Genomic DNA, 22,683 nt, shown 5'->3' with positions numbered 1-22,683 from the left:
CTGATGATTACACAATGTTCAGCACCATTTGCAACTCCTCAGATACTGGAGAAATGCAGCAAGATCTGGACAATATGCAGGCTTGGGCTGATAAGTGGCAAGGAACACTCATGTCAAACAACTGCCAGGCAATGACTATCTCAAACAAAAGAGAATCTAACCATCTCCCCTTGACATTCAATGGCATTACAAATGCTGAATCCCCCACTATCAGCATCCTGAACTGGAGTAGCCATATAAATAGCATGGCTACAAGAGCAGAGGCGAGGAATCCTGCAGTGAGTAACTCACTTCCTGACTCCCCAAAGCCTGTCCACCATCTACAAGGCACAAATCAGGAGTGTGATGCAATATTCTTCACTTGCCTGGATGGGTGCAGCTCCAACAACATTCAAGAAGCTCGACACCATCCAGAACAAAGCAGCCCACTTGATTGGCACCCCATCCACAAACATTCACCCTCCTTCACTGACACACAGTGGCAGGAGTGTGTACCATCTATAAGGTGCACTGCAGCAATGCACCAAGGTTCTTTAGACAGCACCTTCCAAACCCGCGACCTCTACCAACTAGAAGGACAACGGCAGCAAATGCATGGGAACACCACCACCTGCAAGTTTCCCTTCAAGTCACACACCATCCTGACTTGGAACTATATTGCCGTTCCTTCACTGTCACTGGGTCAAAATCCTGGAACTCCCTTCCTAACAAGATTGTGGGTGTACCTACTTCACATGGACTGCAGCTGTTCAAGGCGGCAACTCACCACCACCTTCTCAAGGGCAATTCGGGATGGGCAATAAATGCAGGCCTAGCCAGCGATGCGCACTGCCCATGAATGAATAAAACAAAAAAGTGTATCTGTATGAGTGCGGGAGTGGGTGGTTGTATAATAAACATTTATCTTCCCTTTAAACGTACGAGAAAACCTGTCAGTTGTCTATTCTTGACCATGGAAACACTCAGGGGTTAAAAAACACCTTTTTTTAAAAAATGCTGTCTTTGATCAGTGGCATGAAGACTCCACTTGCCAAGAATGAGGCATATTAATTTCATCATATGAACATTAATTTTAAACATTTACTGGAAGGAAGAGATGACTTGTTTAAAGAGATCAGCAGTGGCTGGAAAACATTTTTGCAAAGAAAGAGACAGTGCCTGGAGGCAATAGAACGGCTCCCCGATTCAATTAACCCAAACAGATTTTGATCACCAGACACAGAATGTGTAAGAAAGCCAGCATTCCAGGTTGTCTGCTAAGATGGAGAATCCACAAACACAGGAGTTTGTTCAAACAGCTCGTCACATGACTAATCTGCTGGCCCAGGTTTTTGTTTCAACAGCACATTTTGGGTCAGATTGCAACTGAACTTGGAAGAAGAAAGCCTCTCTCCTGGCTAGCACTCTCTCTCTCTCACGAATCTCCGGATCCAAAGAAGTCACTTGAACCTCAAGAGAGAAAAGACTTCTCAATCGAAACAAGTTTTAAAGCATGCACAGGACCCCAAAGAAACGGCAAGACTGACCGGCAATCAAAGACTCTACATCGAACACAAAGGACCACAAATAAATCTCAGCAATTGCCTCAAACTTTTCCCTGTTACTCTTTCTACTTTTCTGTCTTTATCTGCGTGTGTGTTTCTCACGTATGCATGCTAACATGGTCTCGTCACATATTCGTTAACAGAATTTTAAGGTGAATAAACTTCCACCTTTCTTGTTTAAATATAAGAAAATCTGTGTTTGATTTCTTTGCCTTACAATTGGAGAGCAGCGAACAAGAATTCACTGAGGGGGAGCTAAAAACACGGTGTTTTAAAAATTAAACCGTGTTACGGTCAAACCAGGCAAAAGCTGAGAGGGAACCCCGAGACCCCTTTCTCACCTGGTCTTAACAGTCAGTCGAAAGGTGAAAAAAGGGGGAACCATCCCCCATCATCTCTCACCTGTCCATAATAATAGGGAGAAACTGTTCCCACTAGTGGAAGGATAAGAACCAGAGGGCACAGATATAAGAAGCAATGGCGACATGAGGAAAAACTTTTTCATGCAGCAAGTGGTTAGGATCTAGAATGCACTGCCTGACAGTGTTGTGAAGGCAGGTTCAATTGAGGCTTTCAAGAGGGAATTGGATTAGCTGAAAAGAAAAAATGGGGAGGACTATCGGGAGAAGGCAGGGGAGTGGCACCAGGTGAACTGCTCCTTTAGAGAGCCAGCACAGACACGATGGGCCAAATGGGTTACTTCTGTGCAGTATCCATTCTATGTTTCTATGAAAGAATTGAACTGTCCTCTGTTGCTGGTTCGTTTAACTTAACATCTTAATATCTAAATAAAGGTGCTTACACTTGGGTAACATCTTGGCCTGCACCTTGCAGACAGAACAACAGCAGGGTATCAGCGCACACCACGATTGAATTGTCTGTTCTGAGTTTCTCTCCTGTGTTACAATCGAGGCAGGAGGAGTGCACTGTTTATTTTAGTCCCACTTCTCCAGAGTTCACAACATATATTTAAATTTTCCCACTTAACACAATCATATACTCTACTTTCCCCAGAATAAAATACACCAACTAGGTTTTTTTTAATAAACAACAAAATTATCAGTTTATTATAAAACAAGTACGAACTAGTAATGAAGGAAAGCATAAACACAGATTGAAATATAAAAGCTCCTTTTTCACCTTGGCCCCTCTCATGCACACACGTCGGTTAACCGGAAAAAATGAAAGGGAATTTTGCTTTAGAGTTCTGTTACCAAAAAAAAGACAAAAAACACTTCGGCTGAATACTTGCTTATTCTTGAAGAAAAAAAAAAATATGGAAAGATGTCCTTTGTTTTGGTTCAGCGTCTTAAATGCTTATGGACGCCTGTCACTGGGATCTTCCTAAAACAGCTCTTTCCAGGCGATGTTGAAGATCAGTTTAGGTAAGCCTTCCAAGAAAGGTAGCTGCAGAGGACTTTGAATAAGCCTTAAAGCAGAAATGCAGCAACAGGGGTTTCAGTTCCCACACATTCAATACACAGAGTTTCTTCAAGTACAGTAGGAAAGAGTAGACTGACACACTGGACACGCAGGGTTTCTTTCAAAGGGAAAGAGAGAGATTTTTTTTTCATTCATTTATAGGATGTGGGCGTCACTGGCTAGGCCAGCATTTATTGCCCATCCCTAATTGCCCTGGAGAAAGTGGTGGTGAGCTGCCTTCTTGAACCGCTGCAGTCCATGTGGGGTAGGTAGACCCACAGTCTTGTTAGGAAGGGAGTTCCAGGATTTTGACCCAGCGACAGTGAAGGAACGGCGATATAGTTCCAAGTCAGGATGGTGTGTGACTTGGAGGGGAACTTGCAGGTGGTGGTGTTCCAATGTATTTGCTGCCCTTGTCCTTCTAGTTGGTAGAGGTCACGGGTTTGGAAGGTGCTGTCTAAGGAGCCTTGGTGCGTTGCTGCAGTGCATCTTGTAGATGGTACACACTGCTGCCACTGTGCGTCGGTGGTGGAGGGAGTGAATGTTTGTAGATGGTGTGCCAATCAAGCGGGCTGCTTTGTCCTAGATGGTGTCGAGCTTCTTGAGTTGTTGGAGCTGCACCCATCCAGGCAAGTGGAGAGTATTCCATCACACTCCTGACTTGTGCCTTGTAGATGGTGGACAGGCTTTGGGGAGTCAGGAGGTGAGTTACTCGCCTCAGGATTCCTCGCCTCTGACCTGCTCTTGTAGCCACGTTATTTATATGGCTACTCCAGGTCAGTGATGTCCTGGAGCTCAGATGATTGACCTCCAACAACCACAACCATCTTCCTTTGCGCTAGGTATGACTCCAGCCAAAGGAGGGTTTTCCCCCTGATTCCCATTGACCTCAGTTATGCTAGGGTTCCTTGATGCCATACTCGGTCAAATGCTGACTTGATGTCAAGGGCAGTCACTCTCACCTCACCTCTTGAGTTCAGCTCTTTTGTCCATGTTTCAACCAAGGCTGTAATGAGGTCAGGAGCTGAGTGGCCCTGACGGAACCCAAACTGAGCGTCACTGAGCAGGTTATTGCTAAGCAAGTGCCGCTTGATGGCACTGTTGATGACACCTTCCATCACTGATGGGGCGGTAATTGGCCGGGTTGGACTTGTCCTGCTTTTTGTGTACAGGACATACCTAGGCAATTTTCCACAGTGCCGGGTAGATGCCAGTGTTGTAACTGGAACAGCTTGGCTAGGGGCGCGGCAAGTTCTGAAGCACAGGTCTTCAGTACTATTGCCGGAATATTGTCAGAGCCCATAGCTTTTGCAGTATCCAGTGCCTTCAGTCGTTTCTTGATATCACGCGGAGTGAATCGAATTGGCTGCAGTCTGGCATCTGTGATGCTGGGGACTTCAGGAGGAGGCAGAGATGGATCATCAACTTGGCACTTCTGGCTGAAGATTGTTGCAAATGCTTCAGCCTTATCTTTCGCACTGATGTGCTGGGCTCCCCCATCATTGAAGATGGGGATATTTGTGGAGCCACCTCCTCCAGTTAGTTGTTTAATTTCCCACCACCATTCACAGCTGGATGTGGCAGGACTGCAGAGCTTAGATCTGATACGTTGGTTATGGGATCACTTAGCTCTGTCCATCGCATGCTGCTTACGCAGTTTGGCATGCAAGTAGTCCTGGGTTGTAGCTTCACCAGGTTGACACCTCATTTTGAGGTGTGCCTGGTGCTGCTCTTGCACTCTTCATTGAACCAGGGTTGGTCTCCTGGCTTGATGGTAATGGTAGAGTGGGGGATATGCCGGGCCATGAGGTAACAGATTGTGGATGAGTACAATTCTGCTGCTGCTGATGGCCCACAACGCCTCATGGATGCCCAGTTTTGCATTGCTAGATCTGTTCGAAATCTATCCCACTTAGCACGGTGATAGTGCCACACAACACGATGGACGGTATCCTCAATGTGAAGGCGGGACTTCGTCTCCACAAGGACTGTGCGGTGGTCACTCCTACCAATACTATCATGGACAGAAGCATCTGCGGCAGGCAGATTGGTGAGGACGAGGTCAAGTATGTTTTTCCCTCGTGTTGGTTCCCCCACCACCTGCCGCAGACCCAGTCTAGCAGCTATGCCCTTTAGGACGCGGCCAGCTCGGTCAGTAGTGGTGCTACCGAGCCACTCTTGGTGATGGACATTGAAGTCCCCCACCCAGAGTACATTTTGTGCCCTTGCCACCCTCAGTGCTTCCTCCAAGTGCTGTTCAACATGGAGGAGTAGATACATCAGCTGAGGGAGGGCAGTAGGTGATAATCAGTAGGAGGTTACCTTGCCCATGTTTGACCTGATGCCATGAGACTTCATGGGGTCCGGAGTCGATGTTGAGGACTCCCAGGGCAACTCTCTCCCTACTGTATACCACAGTGCCACCGTCTCTGGTGGGTCTGTCCTGCCGATGGGTCAGGACAAACCCGGGGATGGTGATGGCAGTGTCTGGGACATTGTCTGTGAGGTATGATTCCGTGAGTATGACTATGTCAGGCTGTTGCTTGACCCGTCTGTGGGACAGCTCTCCCAACTTTGGCACAAGCCCCCAGATGTTAGTAAGGAGGACTTTGCAGGGTCAACAGGGCTGGGTTTGCCGTTGTCATTTCCGGTGCCTTGGTCGATGCTGGGTGGTCCGTCCGGTTTCATTCCTTTTTATAGACTTTGTAGCAGTTAGATACAACGGAGTGGCTTGCTAGGCCATTTCAGAGGGCATGTAAAAGTTAACCACATTGCTGTGGGTCTGGAGTCACATGTAGCCCAGACCAGGATATTGAAAATGCAAATGCAAGTGAACTAAATTACATTTATGCTCGTGTTCACATGCTCTCCCACCACCAAAATAAAATTAAGTCTTTTCTTTTTAACTTAACGTGGAGCCAGGAGAAGGAGGAATGCTCCTGGCACCACAGCAGGCCACTGCGGGGCTGCCCTCGCCCACTTGCTAATTTATTCCCTGCTTCCTGGGACCTACACAAGGGCTGTTGCTGACATCATAGTTGTCTCAAATTGGTCCAGAGGAAACCAGTGAGTTGTCTTCGGAAACCAAACAGGCACCTGCAGCTCAGCAGAATTATTCAGATGAGACCCAATTTCAAACGAGCCTCAGGCCTCCGGTGTCTGCTGCATGCTACAAGTGCATCAACCATTTTGGGCTAGACAACAAATGGAAACAAATTTCTCCCCCATTCTCACTTTCATCAATGGCAAGTGCAAGTACTTCAGTGCCCTACACGTGCACACAATATACAGGAAACCTAACAGACAATGATAAAGAAAATAAAAACAGAAAATGCAGGAAGTATTCAGCATTTTGGGGGTTTTTTTCAGATTTCCAGCATCTGCAGTACTTTGCTTTTATATTCATGATAAAGAAAAAGTGTTTTGATGGGTTTCAAGAAATAGAGATTTAGTTAAATCAGTTATTGGAACCCATGAATTTAAATACGTTCAATCACGCCTTTTTTTTTGTCCAGGTGGCTACAATGGGAAAACTGGCCTAAACCCAGAAAATTTCCAGTCACCGTTGGCTTAACTGTGTTTCAGCAAGGATATTAGCAGAGTGGTGCAAAAGTCCAAGGAAATTATGAAGCACCATAATTAATAGTGTAACTCACTTCCACCATAATTTCCTGAGACTTACCGTGTAAAATGACTCAAAGCTGGGGAGGAAATTCTGGGCCAAACGGTTACACATCATAAGTGTAACTACATATCACAGCATCATGACATCACTATGCAGCACAAAACATGCAAAAATAATTCACATAACTTGGATTTACCCATTTCATGTCGCTTGAAACAAGTCAATCATGAACATCAATATGCAATATAGTTCAAATATGCTGCAAATATACATGTGGCTTTATACTGAGAGTGAACTAACTGAAGGTCCATAATGCTAACACTAGCTAAACCGACCTATAGTAATGCATTCAAATGAAAAATAAACCCTCTTATTATGGCCAACCATTTCATCCAAGTAATCAACCAATGGTTGCAACCCTTTGATCTTGCAGTATATCATTTTTCCAAGTGACAAAATTTTCTGCCACCTTGCGTCACTGCAGTCAAAAAGACAACAGACTTCTGAGCATCAATAAAGAGTGGAGATTTCCTAACATACCTGCATGCCCTGAAAATTCATCACCAACAGCAACAAGAAACACACACACCTGCCCTCTTCTTTAAAAGGTGCTTATGAGGTAAAAATTCTGCCTCTCTTCTCCCAGAGCACACCAAGAGCACACCTCATAAAAATGCATGCCAACCCTTGATTTTCTGTTCATAGTGGAATTTCAAATGGCATAGACCAGTTAGCCTGTTTCTCTGGTGTAAATTCTATGTAATATGTAATTCATTCATAGTTAACTAACTTTTTTATGGGTAATCAACAGTAAACTGCAGTCTTCATCAGTCTGAAATTCTGGTTGCATTATATTTATGCATCAGGCTGCAACACAATTCACATAACGTACTTGTTCTGAGGCTGCATGTTTCCATTTTATTTAAAATGCACTGCAGGAGTCTGATACCAGTACGAGTTTGCAAAGACTGCCAGAGTTTTCCCAGTTGCAACAATGAAGAAAGACTGAGCAATTTGTTGCTCGTCAATATTCACATAATTTAAATATTTTACTATCTAATCAAGTTCAAAATGGTTCAGGTAACATAACCAGAAGATCAACTTATATTTACTTTTAGCAATTTAAAAAGACCACCACCACAACATATCTCTGCAGAGGGAAGGGCAGTCTGATAGAAAACCACAAGGAAGTGATCCAACCCAACAAAAATTCTTTAAAAAAAATGATAGGATAGTCCCTATACACAACTACACCCCCTCTCTTCCCACACCATGGACAATTCTACCACAGCAAGCATATCTCTTCATTCAAACTTAATCAAGGGAAAACTAGGGTTCAAATGCAAATTGTCAAGAGCTTTTAAACTGGCACATTTCGTCCAGACTGCAGAAGACCAGCATCCATGCACGCATTATTTATACTTTTCAATTCGGTTCTCTTATCCTGGCATGTCACAGCAAAAAGATCACAGAACCACTTGTTTATCCAAGTTTGCAGGTATCACAAAGTTAGGAGACACAGATAGATGTTTAGATTGGAGTAGGCAGCTACAAAGTAACAAACTGATTAAATCAATGGGCAAAACTGTAGCAAAGGGAATTCTATGTGGGGAAGTATGAGAACATCTACTTAGGATCCAAGAAAAATAGAATCCAAATATTTTCTTTTTGGAGACACACTAGGAACAGTGGGGCAGCAATGGGATTTGGGTATCCAGACACACAAATCAATAAAAATCAGTACAAAGCGTCAAAAAAAACTAATGGAATGTGGGCCTTTATGTCAAGCCCTTGGTTTGAATACGAAGGGAAGAAAGTTATGCTTCAGTTGTACAGAGCCATGGTCGAACCCCGTCTGGAGTATTCGGTTCAGTTTCAAGCACCAAATCTCAAGGAAGAATATTTTTAGCCTTGGAGGGGGTGAAGTATAGATTCACCAGAATGATACCAGGAATTAAAGAGTTAAATTCTAAGGGTAGGTTGCATAAACTTGGCTAGTATTCCCTTGAGTTTAGAAGGTTGAGGTGTGGTCTAACTGAAGTATATAAAAGGACCAACAGATTCAACGGGGTAGATACAGAGCATTTATTGTCTCTGGTGGCAGAGTCCAGAACATAAGCCTAAAATTAGAGATAGGCCATTCTGCAGTGAAATCAGCAGGCACTTTTTTCTCCAAAAAAAAACTGGATGCTTGGTCAATTGAAATTTCCAAGACTGAGATTGACAGTTGTTTTTATTAGCTAAGAATATCAAGAGATATCAATCAAAGACAGGTAAATGGAGTTAAAGTACATAGTAGCCATGATATAACTGAACGAATATAGGAACAGGAGTAGGACATTTAGCCCCTCAAGCCTATTCTGTCATTCAGTCAGATCATGGCTGATTGAATGGTGGAACAGCCTCAAGGGGCCGATTGGTCTACTTCTTTGTTTCTATATTGCTGTATTCCATGAAAGGTGAGTTCTTGATTCAGCCATTGGGATAATTACAACAAGCCAGCATACAAGCATGGGTCTCCACAGTCTAAACAAATGGCAATGTTAAAGTGCTTTTGAACTCCAGTTGCCAGTTAGGGTACAGCTGTAACACTATTATTACAGCCATATTTACTTACATGAAGTATTTTAAAATGCTGTCAATATTAATAAGGAATCTCATAAAACAATATTTGTCAAATAAAAGATCAACATTCTTCCTCTCAATATAAATAACGCTGACAGTGGAAAGAGGCACAAACAAATGTTGCAACATCTCTCTACTGAAGTTGTGGACACAGGAGAAAGATTAGCTGTACCTGTCTTAGATTCTATAGATATTTAAATCATGTTATTCACAAAATATTTTAGCAGTGCCACATTTCTGAAGACTCTTGGCGTACTAATGCACCATGATGCAAGAGCGTCAGTTCTTCTGATTATTTCAGACATGAATTTCTTCATCACAAATAAACAATCTGGAACAGATATCAAACACAGGAAAGGGGAAAAATGACAAATGAAAATACTGCAAGCTTCACAAATATTTAAGTGGATTGCTTAATTTAGCATCATGTAGAGACAGAAACAGACACCCACGCCTACCTTGGTTTGGGAATGTTGCTTGACTGGTGGAAGTTTATAAAGTAGAAGGAAAAAGGAGAAAACAATTGACTAAAAATATTGAAGGTGAGATTGCAAGAGTATATTTAAATCCACATCAGAATGTCCAAGTAAAAACAATTGTACTCTTTCCTCCAACTATGATGCCCATGTATAGTTACCATAAGAAACATTATAGGGAAGGGTCCTTTTCTCTGGCCAACTGCTCTCTTACCTGTTGTAATAATTCAGTTAAAACACAGGCTAAATAGTAGTTATTCCACTTTTTTAGCAAGATTTAAAAGAACTAACAATACCACAAACATATTTCATTGCAATCCATTTTAATTGCTGAAAACTTTGCGACCTAAGTTGAATTGTTGGTTAAAGAGGAAATTAACGCAATAGTGAAGAAGGATATTAGCTCTGACGACGTGGCATCTATATGGGTTGAGCTGACAAACACTAAGGAGCAAAAAGCAATACACCCCCAAACTGTAGTGGTGATGTTGGGAATGGCATTAAACAGGAAATTGGAGACGCATGCGATAAAGGAACATCTGTAATTATGGGTGACTTTCATCTGCATATAGATTGGGCAAATCAAATTAGTCACAATACCGTAGAGGAGGAATTCATGGAGTGAATATGGGATGGTTTTCTGGACCAATACGTTGAGGAACCAACGAGAGAACAGGCCATCCTAGACTGGGTATCGTGTAATGAGAGAGAAATAATTGACAATCTAGTTGTGCGAGACCCCTTGGGGATGAGCGACCACAACATGATAGAATTCTTCATCAAGATGGAGAGTGGCGTAGTTGATTCTGAGACTTGGGTCCTGAATCTTAATAAAGGAAACTACGAAGGTTTGAGGTGCAAGTTGGCAATGATGGATTGGGAAACATTACTTAAAGGGGTGATGGTGGATAGGCAATGGCAAACATTCAAAGAGAGCATGGATGAACTGCAACAATTGTTTATTCCTGTCTGGCACAAAAGTAAAACAGGAAAGGTAGCCAAACCATAGCTTACAAGGGAAATTAGAGATAGCATTAGATCCAAGGAAGAGACATACAAATTCGCTAGAAAAAAAACAACAGCTCTGAGGATTGAGAGCAGTTTAGAACTCAGCAAAGGAGGGCCAAGGGATTGATTAAGAAGGGGAAAATAGAGTATGAGAGTAAGCTTGCGTGGAACATAAAAACTGGCTGTAAAAGTTTCTATAGGTATGTGAAGAGAAACAGATTGGTGAAGACAAATGTAGGTCTCTTACAGTCAGAAACAGAGGAATTTATTGAACAAAGAAATGGCTAATTTCTTTGGTTCGGTCTTCACAAAGGAGGACATAAATAACATACCAGAAATGTTGGGGAACACAGGGTTTTGTGAGAGGGAGGAACTGAAGGAAATCAGTATTAGTAGAGAAATGGTGTTCGGGAAATTGATGGGATTGAAGGCTGATAAATCCCCAGGGCCTGATAATCTACATCCCAGAGTACTTAAGGAAGTGGCCCTAGAAATAGTGGATGCATTTGTGGTCATTTTTCAAGATTCTAAAGACTCTGGAACAGTTCCTACAGATTAGAGGGTAGCTAATGTAACCCCACTATTTAAAAAGGGAGGTAGAGAGAAAACAGGGAATTATAGACCAGTCAGCCTGACGTCGGTAGTGTGGAAAATTCTAGAGTCCATTATCAAAGATGTAATAGCACAGCACTTGGAAAACAATGACATGATCGGACAGAGTCAGCATGGATTTACGAAAGGGAAATCATGCTTGACAAATCTACTAGAATTCTTCAAGGATGTAACTAGTAGAGTTGATGAGGTGGAGCCAGTGGATGTGGTTTATTTGGACTTTCAGAAGGCTTTCGACAAAGTCCCACATAAGAGGTTAGCGTCTAAAATTAAAGCGCATGGGAATGGGGGTAGTGTATTGCGATGGCTGGAAAATTGGTTGGCAGACGGGAAACACAGAGTATGAATAAATGGGTCTTTTTCCGAATGGCAGGCAGTGACTAGTGGGGTACCTCAGGGATCGGTGCTAGGACCCCAGCTATGCACAATATACATTAATGATTTAGATGAGGGAACTAAATGTAATATCTCCAAATTGGCAGATGACACACAAAACTGGGTGGGAGGGTGAGTTGTGAGGAGGATGCAGAGAGGCTTCGGGGTGATTTGGACAAGTTGAGCAAGTGGGCAAATACATGGCAGATGCAGTATAATGTGGATAAATGTGAGGTTATCCACTTTGGTAGAAAAAACAGGAAGGCAGATTATCTGAATGGCTATAAACTGAGAGAGGGGAATATGCAATGAGACCTGGGTGTTCTCGTACACCAGTCGCTGAAAGTAAGCATGCAGGTGCAACAGGCGGTAAAAAGGGCAAATGGTATGTTGGCCTTCATAGCGAGAGGATTCAAGTACAGGAGCAGGGATGTCTTGCTGCAATTATACAGGGCCTTGGTGAGGCCACACCTGGAATATTGTGTTCAGTTTTGGTCTCCTTATCTGAGGAAGGATGTTCTTGCTATAGAGGGAATGCAGCGAAGGTTTACCAAACTGATTCCTGGGATGGCCGGACTGACGTATGAGAAGAGATTGAGTCGCTTAGGATTATATTCGCTGGAGTTCAGAAGCATGTGGGGAGGATCTCATAGAAATCTATAAAATTCTAACAGGACTTGATAGGGTAGATGCAGGAAGAATGTTCCACATGGTGGGGGAGTTCAGAACCAGGGGTCAGTCTAAGGAAATGGGGGAAACTTTTCAGGACTGAGATGAGGAGAAATTTCTTCACCCAGAGAGCAGTGAGCCTGTGGAATTTGCCACCACAGAAAGCAGTTGAGGCCAAAACATTGTATGTTTTCAAGAAGGAGTTAGATATGGCCCTTGGGACGAAAGGGATCAAAGGATATGGGGGGAAAGCAGGAACAGGTTACTGAGTTGAATATCAGCCATGATTATGATGAATGGCGGAGCAGGCTCGAAAGGCGGAATGGCCTACTCCTGCTCCTATTTTCTATGCGAATTTATAGAAGAATGGCATTGCATTTCAATTTCCTCCATCGATAAGGAATTAGAAAAATTCATCCAATCACAGCCCTAGAAATATTAGGACCTAGTTTTAGTATTGACAAGCAATGTCTTTGCAGCACAATATGGATATCATAGCATTATCCAAAGTTAACGAAGGAGACCATAATTTATTTGTTGCGTTTTTCAATGTCTGTTGAGCATAGTTATCGTTTACCAATATCTCTCTGATGGTGTATACAATTAACATGAATATCTTTGCATAAAGGAACCAATTTGTGATGGGATACTCTGCTGAATGTCAGCCATGGCTCAGTTGCTAGCACTTTGCCCCTAAGACACTCAAGATACTTGAGCACAAAAATCCAGACTTACATTCTAGTGTAGTACTGAGGGAGTGCTGCACTGTCAGAGGCGCTATCTTTAAGGTAAGATGTTGAACCAAGGTCCATTTGCCCTCTCAGGTGGGCATAAAAGATCCCATGACATTATTTTGAAGAATGGAGGGGTGGGGGGGGGGGGTTTATTCCCAGTGTTCTGGCCAATATTTATCTGTCAACCAACATTACTAACACAGATTATCTGGTCATTATCAACATTATTGTTTGTGGAAGGCTACAGTGCACAAGTTGGTTGCTGCTTTTCATAATTTACAGCAGTTATTACACCTCAACAGTACTTCATTGGCACTAAAGCGCTTTGAAATGTCCTGAGGTCATGAAGGGCGCAATATAAATGCAAGTCTTCCAGAGGTCCAAACAGTCCTCCAATATCTCAGGCAACGGGTCATCCTTCAAGCTCAAGCCTTGAGAATGAGTGCTAACAGGTAATTTAATTATCAAGGATATCACACCAAGACCAATCTTGTCCTACTAAATGTCCATCTACACACACACTTTTGAGCAAGAGCATTTGGATAACAATACAAACTTAACTGAAGTTCCCTCTTCTTCTCCACTCAGGTGCTTCGAAGCCAGTTGCTGCATCCCTATTTCTGCACTGGCTAAAATTACCCAACTCAGCACAGACCACAGATCAAAACTGGGACTATATCATTTATTAACATGTATCATGGTGCATTTCCCACTTTGCCAATGAGGGAGATCATTGCCCTTAATTTTGATGTTTTTTTTTAAAGTACAAAAGTTTGCATCCGTTTCTAAGGGAAAATGTATGGTATTACAATATACTAAGATTGTTATTAACATGGTATGCACCATTAAACAAATCCTCCAACAACCTTCCACCAGTTGCATGATATTGCATCATAGATCACCTGATCATCACGTCCACAAACTGAGAGTGTTGTATCGCTCCAGGAATGTTACATTTTACCACTGAAATCTAAGTTTCGATATACTCTTGCTCTTTGAAGACTTCATATGACATACTAAGCCAGTGGAAAGAAATTAACACATCAATGCTTTTGTGCCTCTCCAATTGGCTACCTGCCTGCCAGTTCCATCAATCAGGAAACACTCCATGCAGTCCAATGCTGGTGCCATAGAAGTTAAAAAGTGAGAAAAGGAAAACAACTGGCTAGTTAAGAGAATGTCTGACACCCTGTTCACTCAAATAAAATCTTGCAATGGTGCAATTTCCTTCTTGGTACCCATCATCTATAGCAAATGTGCAAAATCGCACTGTATCTGTCCTCATAATACCATTTGAAATGTCTAAAGCACATTTTGTGCTTTAAAACACAATATAACACGTAAATAAATTTGTTAAAAATTCCAGAATACACAGAATTTATAGCTCAAAAACAGGCCATTCAGCCCAATAGCTCTATGCTGGTGTTTATGCTCCACACAAGACCCCTTATTTCATCTTACCGCATCAACATATCCTTCTATTCCTTTCTCCCTCATGGACTTATCTAGCTTCCCCTTAAATACATTCATGTTATTCACTTCAACTAGTCATGGTAGCGATTTCCACATTCCCACCAATCTCTGGGTAAACAAGTTTCTCCTGAACTCCTTCTTAAATTTTTTTTTTAGTGATGATCTGAGATTTATGGCCCCTAGATTTGGGTTCATCCACAAGTTGAAAGATGGTCTCTACATCTACTCTATCAAATTGTTTCACAATTTTAAAGACCTCTATCAAGTCAGTCTTCTCTTTTCCAGGGAATAGAGCCCCAACCTGTACAGTCTTTCCTGATGTCTATACCCACCCAGTTCTGCTCATCATCCCTGGAAATCTTTTTTGTACTTTCTCCAGCTCTTAAGACATCTTTGTAATATATGGAGACTAGAGCTCTGTGTAGTATCGCCAAGGTGTTCAGCAATTGCAAAGATCACAAGGAGGTTTCACAACCAATATTTAAATACCTAAATCCAAGTTGACAATCTAAGTGAAAATATGGAAAAGTTTGCATCCTGATGCTTATTTATGAGGTACACAAATATTTGGGAAATTTATGGAAATTAAAACATTTTTCTCCCTTAAAATATGCATTCACATTACTGTTGGAATAGCGTTCCAACTTCATTTTGAGCAGTAAATATATACACTCATACAATAGAAGATCTGTGGCTCTAATAAAACACACCTGAAGGCAGGACTTGAATCTGAATGTACATCAGCATCCAGAGATTTATTTGCAAGTTTCCAGGAATGTTAAACTTTACCACTGAAATCTCAGCTCACCAATAGCTTTTGTAATACACACCGATTAGTGTTTAAAAACTCATGAGTTGTTTGTGTTACAGGCTATCTTTATTCGATGTGTGCTGTTCTTTAACAATTAGTAATTGAAGTTTGTGGATGAGGTAAATGTCAAGTGATACAGACAAGAAACACAACAGACATAAAAGCTGATAACAGCACTATCACAACACTCTTTTTGTGGTATCTAACTATACACTAACATATAGGTGTTCGTGGCTCTGGGCATAGGACAGGACACATTATAAAATTAAATAAAATCAGAATAGAAAAAAAACTCAAAGTACAAGACCAGCTCATGTCAACCCCAAAGCAAAGTTATGCTGCAATACTAGATGATGCTGACAATGTCACTTCTCACTGATTTCTCCAAGCATAGCCTCCACTGCGGTTCAGCAGGCAAGGCATTCATATTTTGACCCTGTGGTCTTGGGGACTGAAGTCCCTAAGGCTGTCTAGTACTCAAATACAACAACTTCATGTATGATGAGATTAATCTTTTCGCAGGTATGCCTCTTCAGTGGTGGAAAAAAAACCTATTTAAACTAGCTTGCATTAACCCAGTACCAAAAGGCATTGGGAATGCCATGTCAATGCGCACAACATCAACAGAAATAACTTGCAATGGAAAATGCTCCAGGGACTTCACAGAGGCATAATCAACCAAACATCATGAAGAGGCAAAGGAGGAGATATTTGGAGGAGTGACTGAAAGCTTGGTCCAAGGTGGTGGGTTTAAGGTGGCTATTAAAGAAGAAGAGGGAGGTGGAAAAGCAGAGAGGATTAGGGAGGCAATTATATTATATACATATATTATGTGTGTGTGTGTGTGTGCATGCTAACAGAGTCCTGAAAAATTGTAGTATTGGTTCCAGCTGGACTGGGGAGGGTTGCCAATATCTATTGCTCCACGTGGCTCTATGAAGTGCCTTGGCATATTAATCTAAGTTAAATGCACCACATAAATGCAAGTTTAGTGTACACTCAAGAAGGAGGCCCATCATCTTCTCAGGGCAAATAGGGATAGCCATTAAATGCCAGCTTTGGCAGTAACACCTATCGCCTGAGAGGAATGCAGAACTCAGAGTTGTGGACTGAGAAGTATACAGAAACAGTGAGGCCACAACTGAATTTAAACATGAGGATGAGAATGTTAGATACAAAGTACTGGAGATTGGGAGCCAATGTCGGTCTGCAAGGACATGGGTGATAGGTAATCGGGACTTGGTGAGAGATAGGATACAGGCCCAACTCTCCCAGGAAAATGTGAAAGAAAAAAGGCATTCGCATGAAACAACATTCCAAAAAGCAAAGGGGTAAAACTTATCCAATACATGTATTTCTACAGATTTAAATCATATCTATATTATCCAGTACCATTGAATAACTATGGTACAAGAATAAAATCAGCTCATTCTTTCCATAACCATGTACAATTGATGCCATCACAAATTTCAAACAATCAATAACAACTATCCCTCCTCATCCTTCTCAACCAGTCTGCAGCCTTTGATTCGGTTGTCCACACTGTCCTCCTTCAATGCCAACACCTCTCCACCGTCACCCAGCTGCAGCTGCACTTGCCTTATCTATCCTGTCATAGCCAGAGAATCACTTGCAATAGCTTTTCTTCCCACTCCCGCATAATTACCTCCGGTGGCCCCCAAAAATCTATCCTTTGTCCCTATTTCTCATCTACATGCTGCCCTTGATGATACCATCTGAAAAGACAGCACCAGATTGCAGATGCACACTGAGAAAACTCAGCTCGACCACACCACCACCTCTCTCAACCCCTCCACTGTCTCTAAATTGTCACAATGTTTGTCTAATGTCCAGTATTGGATGAGCAGAAATTTCCTCCAAATATTGGGAAGACTGAAGCCATTGTCTTTGGTCCCGCCACAAACTCTGTTCCCTAGTCACTGACTCCATTCCTTGCCCCAGCAACTGTCTGAGACTGAAAAAGACTGTTCACAAACTTGGGATCATATTTGATCCAGAGATGAGCTTCCGATCACAACTTGCAACACCACTAAGACCACTTATTTCCACCTCCATAAAACCACTTGACTCTGCCCCATGCCTCAGTTCATCAGCTGCTGAAACCCTCATCGTGCATTTGTTACCTCTTGACTTAATTATTCCAATGCACTCCTGGCCAGCCTCCCAGCATACCCTCTATAAACTTGAGGTCATCCAAAACTCTGCTGCCTGTGTCCATTCACCCATTACCTTTGTGCTTGATCACCTACACTGGCTCCCAGTTAAGCAACACCTCAATTTTAAAATTCACATCTTTGTTTTCAAATCCTTGCATGGCCTCATTCCTCCCTATCGGTGTTACTTCCTCCAGCCCCACAATCCTCCAAGCTATCTGTGCTCCTCCAATTCTGACCACTTTAGCATATCCAATTTTAATCACCCCACCATTAGTGACCATACCTTAAGCTGATAAGGCCCCAAGGGTCTGAAATTCCCTCCCTACACCTCTCTTTCTTCCTTTAAGACACTTCACAAAACATACCTTTTTGACCAAGCTTTTGGTTTTCGGCCCGAATATCACCTTATGTGGCTCAGTGTCAAATTTTATTTGATAATGCTTCTGTGAAGCATCTTGGGATATTTTACTACATTAAAGTTCTTAATCCTCTTAATATTTTGAGGATCTGGATTATGCCTCCTCTCGATCTTTCCACCAAAGAAAGCAAATTAGTTCTGCTAGTCACTTCATGTTAGTTTGCAGTTACACAGCATTTGATAGGAGCTCAAACTGGTGAGATGGCTCCCTTGGATGCAGAGCCAAACAGCTTCCCTTCAATGCAAAAGTGAAACTCCAATTCTTGAATTATGTTTGTTGCTCTTTTCTGAATCCTTTTCAAGATACAGAATGCTCAGCACTGCAAATATAGTTGCACCAATGATCTAGGCAAAGTTAGGATTATGTTTTTCAATTCACAATCAACTACACTTGAAATATATTGGGTAAAAACTGATGACATATCTGATCTTGTGCGCACGTCTGTGGCAATTTCTGTATACTTCATACCAAACCAGGTAATATTGCAGAATCAAAGCAGAAGCATCAACATTTGAGAACTGATATAAATTTGTTTAAGTAGATCAAGCATCCTAAGAAATTATGTTCATCTTCCACACAAAATCCAGTACAGTTCCTCAATGATACACATGTATTACATATACCAGCATCACCCTTTACGTAGTATATGCCTCATGCCCCTCATATTTCTCATTGCAGAACTCTAGAATTCAAGCTACCAGAAATTTTAACAAAAAACATAAATGTCAACATTGATTTTTTAACTAAAACATGCTAATGTCTTTGAGTCACATATACACAAAATTAATCAATTAATTGAGCAAACTCCTATGCTTGAAAATATTTCATTTCAGAGTTTGGCTGACAAAAGTACCATTATCTACTGAAAGACCACAACAAAGGATGCCATCTCTGAGAAAAATAGGCCACTGAAGAGACAGCCTTGCTACTATAATTAACAATGACCAAAATTCAATGACAATCACCAGAGCAACAATCATGACCACCGTTAAGGTGACCCTAGCATAAAAGAGCTTTTATCATTTACCTTGCAAGAAGAAACATTACACATACCCTCAGTCTTTTCAGGATGCATCTCACTTCAGAATCACTGGCCGTAGTAACCAATGTTAATTTTTGTATGCTTCTCCAGATGTACTTGAATATCTATCCTCCTTTTCAAAGCACCAATTTCCACCGTGAATATTTCACATGCACAACTAACACAATAGGTACAGAGATAAAAATAAATGCAACACAGACACAGCCTGAATGATTATTAAATCAGCTTCAGACTACTGTAGGCAGCACTCCATTTTTTTCCCTTGCACTGTGCTGCTAGTATATTACATGTTACTAAATCCTGTCACTGACACATAAAGGAAAGAAAAATCAAATCTGTGCAGATAGATAGCTATAGAACCCACCAGGATCCCTGCAGCTCTTCAGCACATCATCCTACTCGCAGTATGATGCAGAGCGTCTGAAAATATCATTTCCCTCTCTTCTTGATATCACTGCCACTGAATACTGATAGACACCAAGGACAAAAGGAGGAACCGGCATGAACATTAAGAGCAAATATTTAATGGAACACTGGCTTTCCTATCATCTAGCTTCATGTAACCAGGCACTGGGTGTTGCTCTCCCCTGAGAGTCTCTGGGCAATTTCTGAGCCAGAAGAAAAACCTGGCATGGAAGTGGAAGGGAAATGGCAAAAATTAAATTTGTTCAATATTAACAAATTTTGTATGGCAGATATAAAAAAAGAATCTCCTCTCCACCCCCCAATTCTCCGATTTATTAGATACACAGAATTGTATCAGTTAAATGTATTACAGTCTTAGAAAAACATCTGACAAACTGGATTTTTCTCTCCAAACATCAGATTCCACCACCGTTATATACACCTCATAAAATAGAGGAGAAATAGGAGTGCAATACTCTAACCCACACAAAATTATTTGGTAATCTTTATTTAATTTAATTACTGTATGTCATTCAGAGACAGCGGCCAAGACCCAAGTATATCTAATTAAAATCTACAACAGCAAGATAAGTAGCTTTCAATATAAGAAAAGCAAAGAATCATTTGAAACTATAAAATCTTGATTCTTTTTTCATAATCTAGTGTAAATTCAAAAAGCAAGCCAGATACTAATTTTGATACGCCCATTAAATCCAAGAGTCTAGTACAGTATATTTTGGTTTGTTTGTGCAAGGATTGTGTTTCCACATAAAATGCAAAATGTTCACTTAATGGTTAAAAGGCAATGCTTTGGTTATGTTCCAATTAAAAAGCTTCCTCCATACAATATTTTGTGTTACCTTAACAGTAACTGACAGATTTCAAAAATAAAGACTGAACCCGGAATAAATTAACCCTTGAGGACCAGTATGATTTAGTAACCAATTAGCATTTATGATTCGATGATTTTATTAAATGGCATTCAAAAAAGCATTAAAAGATTAGCGCCTTAAGTGCCAAATTTGGACCAAAACATTGTTATTTTTCAATGATTGCATCAATATTAAAACATTCCCCCATAAAAACAAATATATAAATAATAGACTACCCTCTCTCCAGCTTTTTACTGTAAATAACAAGCCAGGGGCCTAATATGCACATTAATCAAATAGCCAGTCTCACGAGGCTCGACGAGCAGTGAAAACTCTTCTGCAGTCTCTTTCATTTTTCCATCATTTGCTTTGCTGTCAGTAACACTGCAACACAAGCAAAGTCTTGTAACCTTTAATTGTTCACAGAAGCAGGTGTCCATGCAGGTCCCATGGCCAAAAGAAACAGAAAATAGACAATTTATTACCTGCTGAAACCAGTAGCAAGAGAAGCTTACAAAGCACATCTTCTGCAAGGCTCACCAAATGACAGGAGCATTATCCAACAGCCTGCTAAATTGCATCTTTCAACACTGTGCACAGAGGCTGGACAATTTTTACATGGAAATAAAAGGGACTTGCACCTTTTATCATACAGGCAAGCGAGATCCAAAAATAGCACATCCTCTGTGCCTGAAGGAACATGTTACTTACTAAGCACCATGCAGTACCATAGTCATACTGCCACGACTGACCCCAATCATTGAAATCAAAGGTTGACTGAGTCGGCTTGATTCAGTGATACTCGCTCCATTTAAGTAAAACATTGATGCACTATTCACACAACAAAAATGTTAATCATTGCATATTTAACTGGTACGATTAGCATTTTTTTAAAAGGTGACAAAGGAAGGAGAAAAAACATGCTGAAAGCTATAAGTATGAGATTTTTTTAACCCTTTATTACGACCGAAGTGGGAGGACTGCACTGTTTATTCAGTCCCACTTCTCCACGAGTCACAGCACATAAATAAGTTTTCCCACTTACTGAAAACAGCCAATTAGATGCTCTATTTGTCCCCAGAATAAAGCATACCAACCAGGTTTCGTTAAGCAACAACAAAATTAACTATTTATCATAAAACCAAATCTTAACCAATAATGAAATAAATCAATGTATGAATTGAGATATTAAAGCTCCTTATTTTCCCTAACCCTCATACACACACACACATACATCCAAAAACCACTGAACAAGGGAAAAAAAAAAGAATTGTTGGTTTACACCTGTTTCATAGGATTGAACGAATAAAATAACTTAGTCTGTTATGATCTGGGAGGAAGATCTTCGGTTAGGTGAGGTGTCCCAAAGTTGAATAGTTGGACAGTTGAATGACACTCAAAAACTTTGTAGGCAAGGTTGATGAACAGTCTGTGATGGGTAGGTGTTAAAGGAAATTCAACTGCAGCAGGCTTCACATAGGTCTTCCATCAGGGATGCAGCAACAGGGGTCAGTTCTCTGTTACGCACTCGATGCAAAAGTCCTTTTTAAAGAGACAAGATTTCTGTAAGCATTCAGGGTTTCTTAAAAATGCAGGAGGCAACAGCACAGCTTGATGCAGGGATTCTTCAGAGACAGGAGGCAATAGGAATCTGCCACATTTGAGAAGAAACCTTGTATTTCAAGAGATGCAGGATTCCTTGACAGCGAGATAACTCTTGTTCTGAGTTTTCTTCTGATCTCCAGGCAGGGCAGAATCAAATTTCAAATGCCTGCTTTTTGTCCAAACTCACTGACTTTCAAAGTTCAAACCTGAAAATTCTCTCTCTAGTTACTCAAAGAGTAACTTTGAGGTCAAACCCCTTACTGGTTTCCTTGAAATTATCTGCTTTCCTGTCCTTGTTTACAAGTTCAGCCCCTGCTGAACTTCCTTTCAAAACATCCACAGACTTCAGGTGTCTCAATGTCCAAAGAAATCCTTTTTCAGTTTTTGTAAAACAGAGTCCTAAGTTTTTAATACAAATACAAAAATCCCTATAACACCTCTGCCCTTGGCGAAATGAAACACCATTTTTGAATGTGTTTCATTACAATGTAATAAAACAGAAGTTGAAAACATTTTAAACACATTCTCACACTCATGCCCCATTCACTCTACAGGTAGTTAACACAATTTTGCTTTCTACCATCTTTACTCATATAACTCAACAAAGTTAAATTCGCGACAAAGCATCTGTGATAACATTATTTTTTCCTGAAATATGGGCAATCTATAAGCGATAAGGCTGTAACAGTAAACTCCATCGGAATATTCTGGCATTTTGGGTTTTAAATTTTTCCACAAAGGTGAATGGATTATGGTCAGTGTATATCAGTGTTTCTCTGTAGTCATGGC

The 22,683-nt window shown here is 41.1% G+C and overlaps 1 protein-coding gene across 3 annotated transcripts in view; it reads right to left on the bottom strand.

Moving 5' to 3' along the window:
- prkcz (protein kinase C, zeta) overlaps positions 1–22,683 on the bottom strand; it is a 744,042-nt gene that overhangs the window by 540,321 nt on the left and 181,038 nt on the right. Inside the window, exon 1 of one of the 3 annotated variants that reach the window (XM_068017161.1) lies at positions 21,001–21,042. The exons of the other annotated variants lie outside the window; for them this stretch is intronic. Coding sequence (XP_067873262.1) covers positions 21,001–21,010 — 10 coding nt within the window. The 5' untranslated portion in view covers positions 21,011–21,042. Of the gene's footprint in view, positions 1–21,000; positions 21,043–22,683 lie in introns of those variants that run through there. 3 annotated transcript variants of the gene reach the window in all.

The sequence above is a fragment of the Heterodontus francisci genome, chromosome 37 (genome assembly GCF_036365525.1).
Source record: "Heterodontus francisci isolate sHetFra1 chromosome 37, sHetFra1.hap1, whole genome shotgun sequence".
NCBI classification, from domain to species: Eukaryota; Metazoa; Chordata; class Chondrichthyes; order Heterodontiformes; family Heterodontidae; genus Heterodontus; species Heterodontus francisci.
This window is presented reverse-complemented; position numbering and strand designations above follow the sequence as displayed.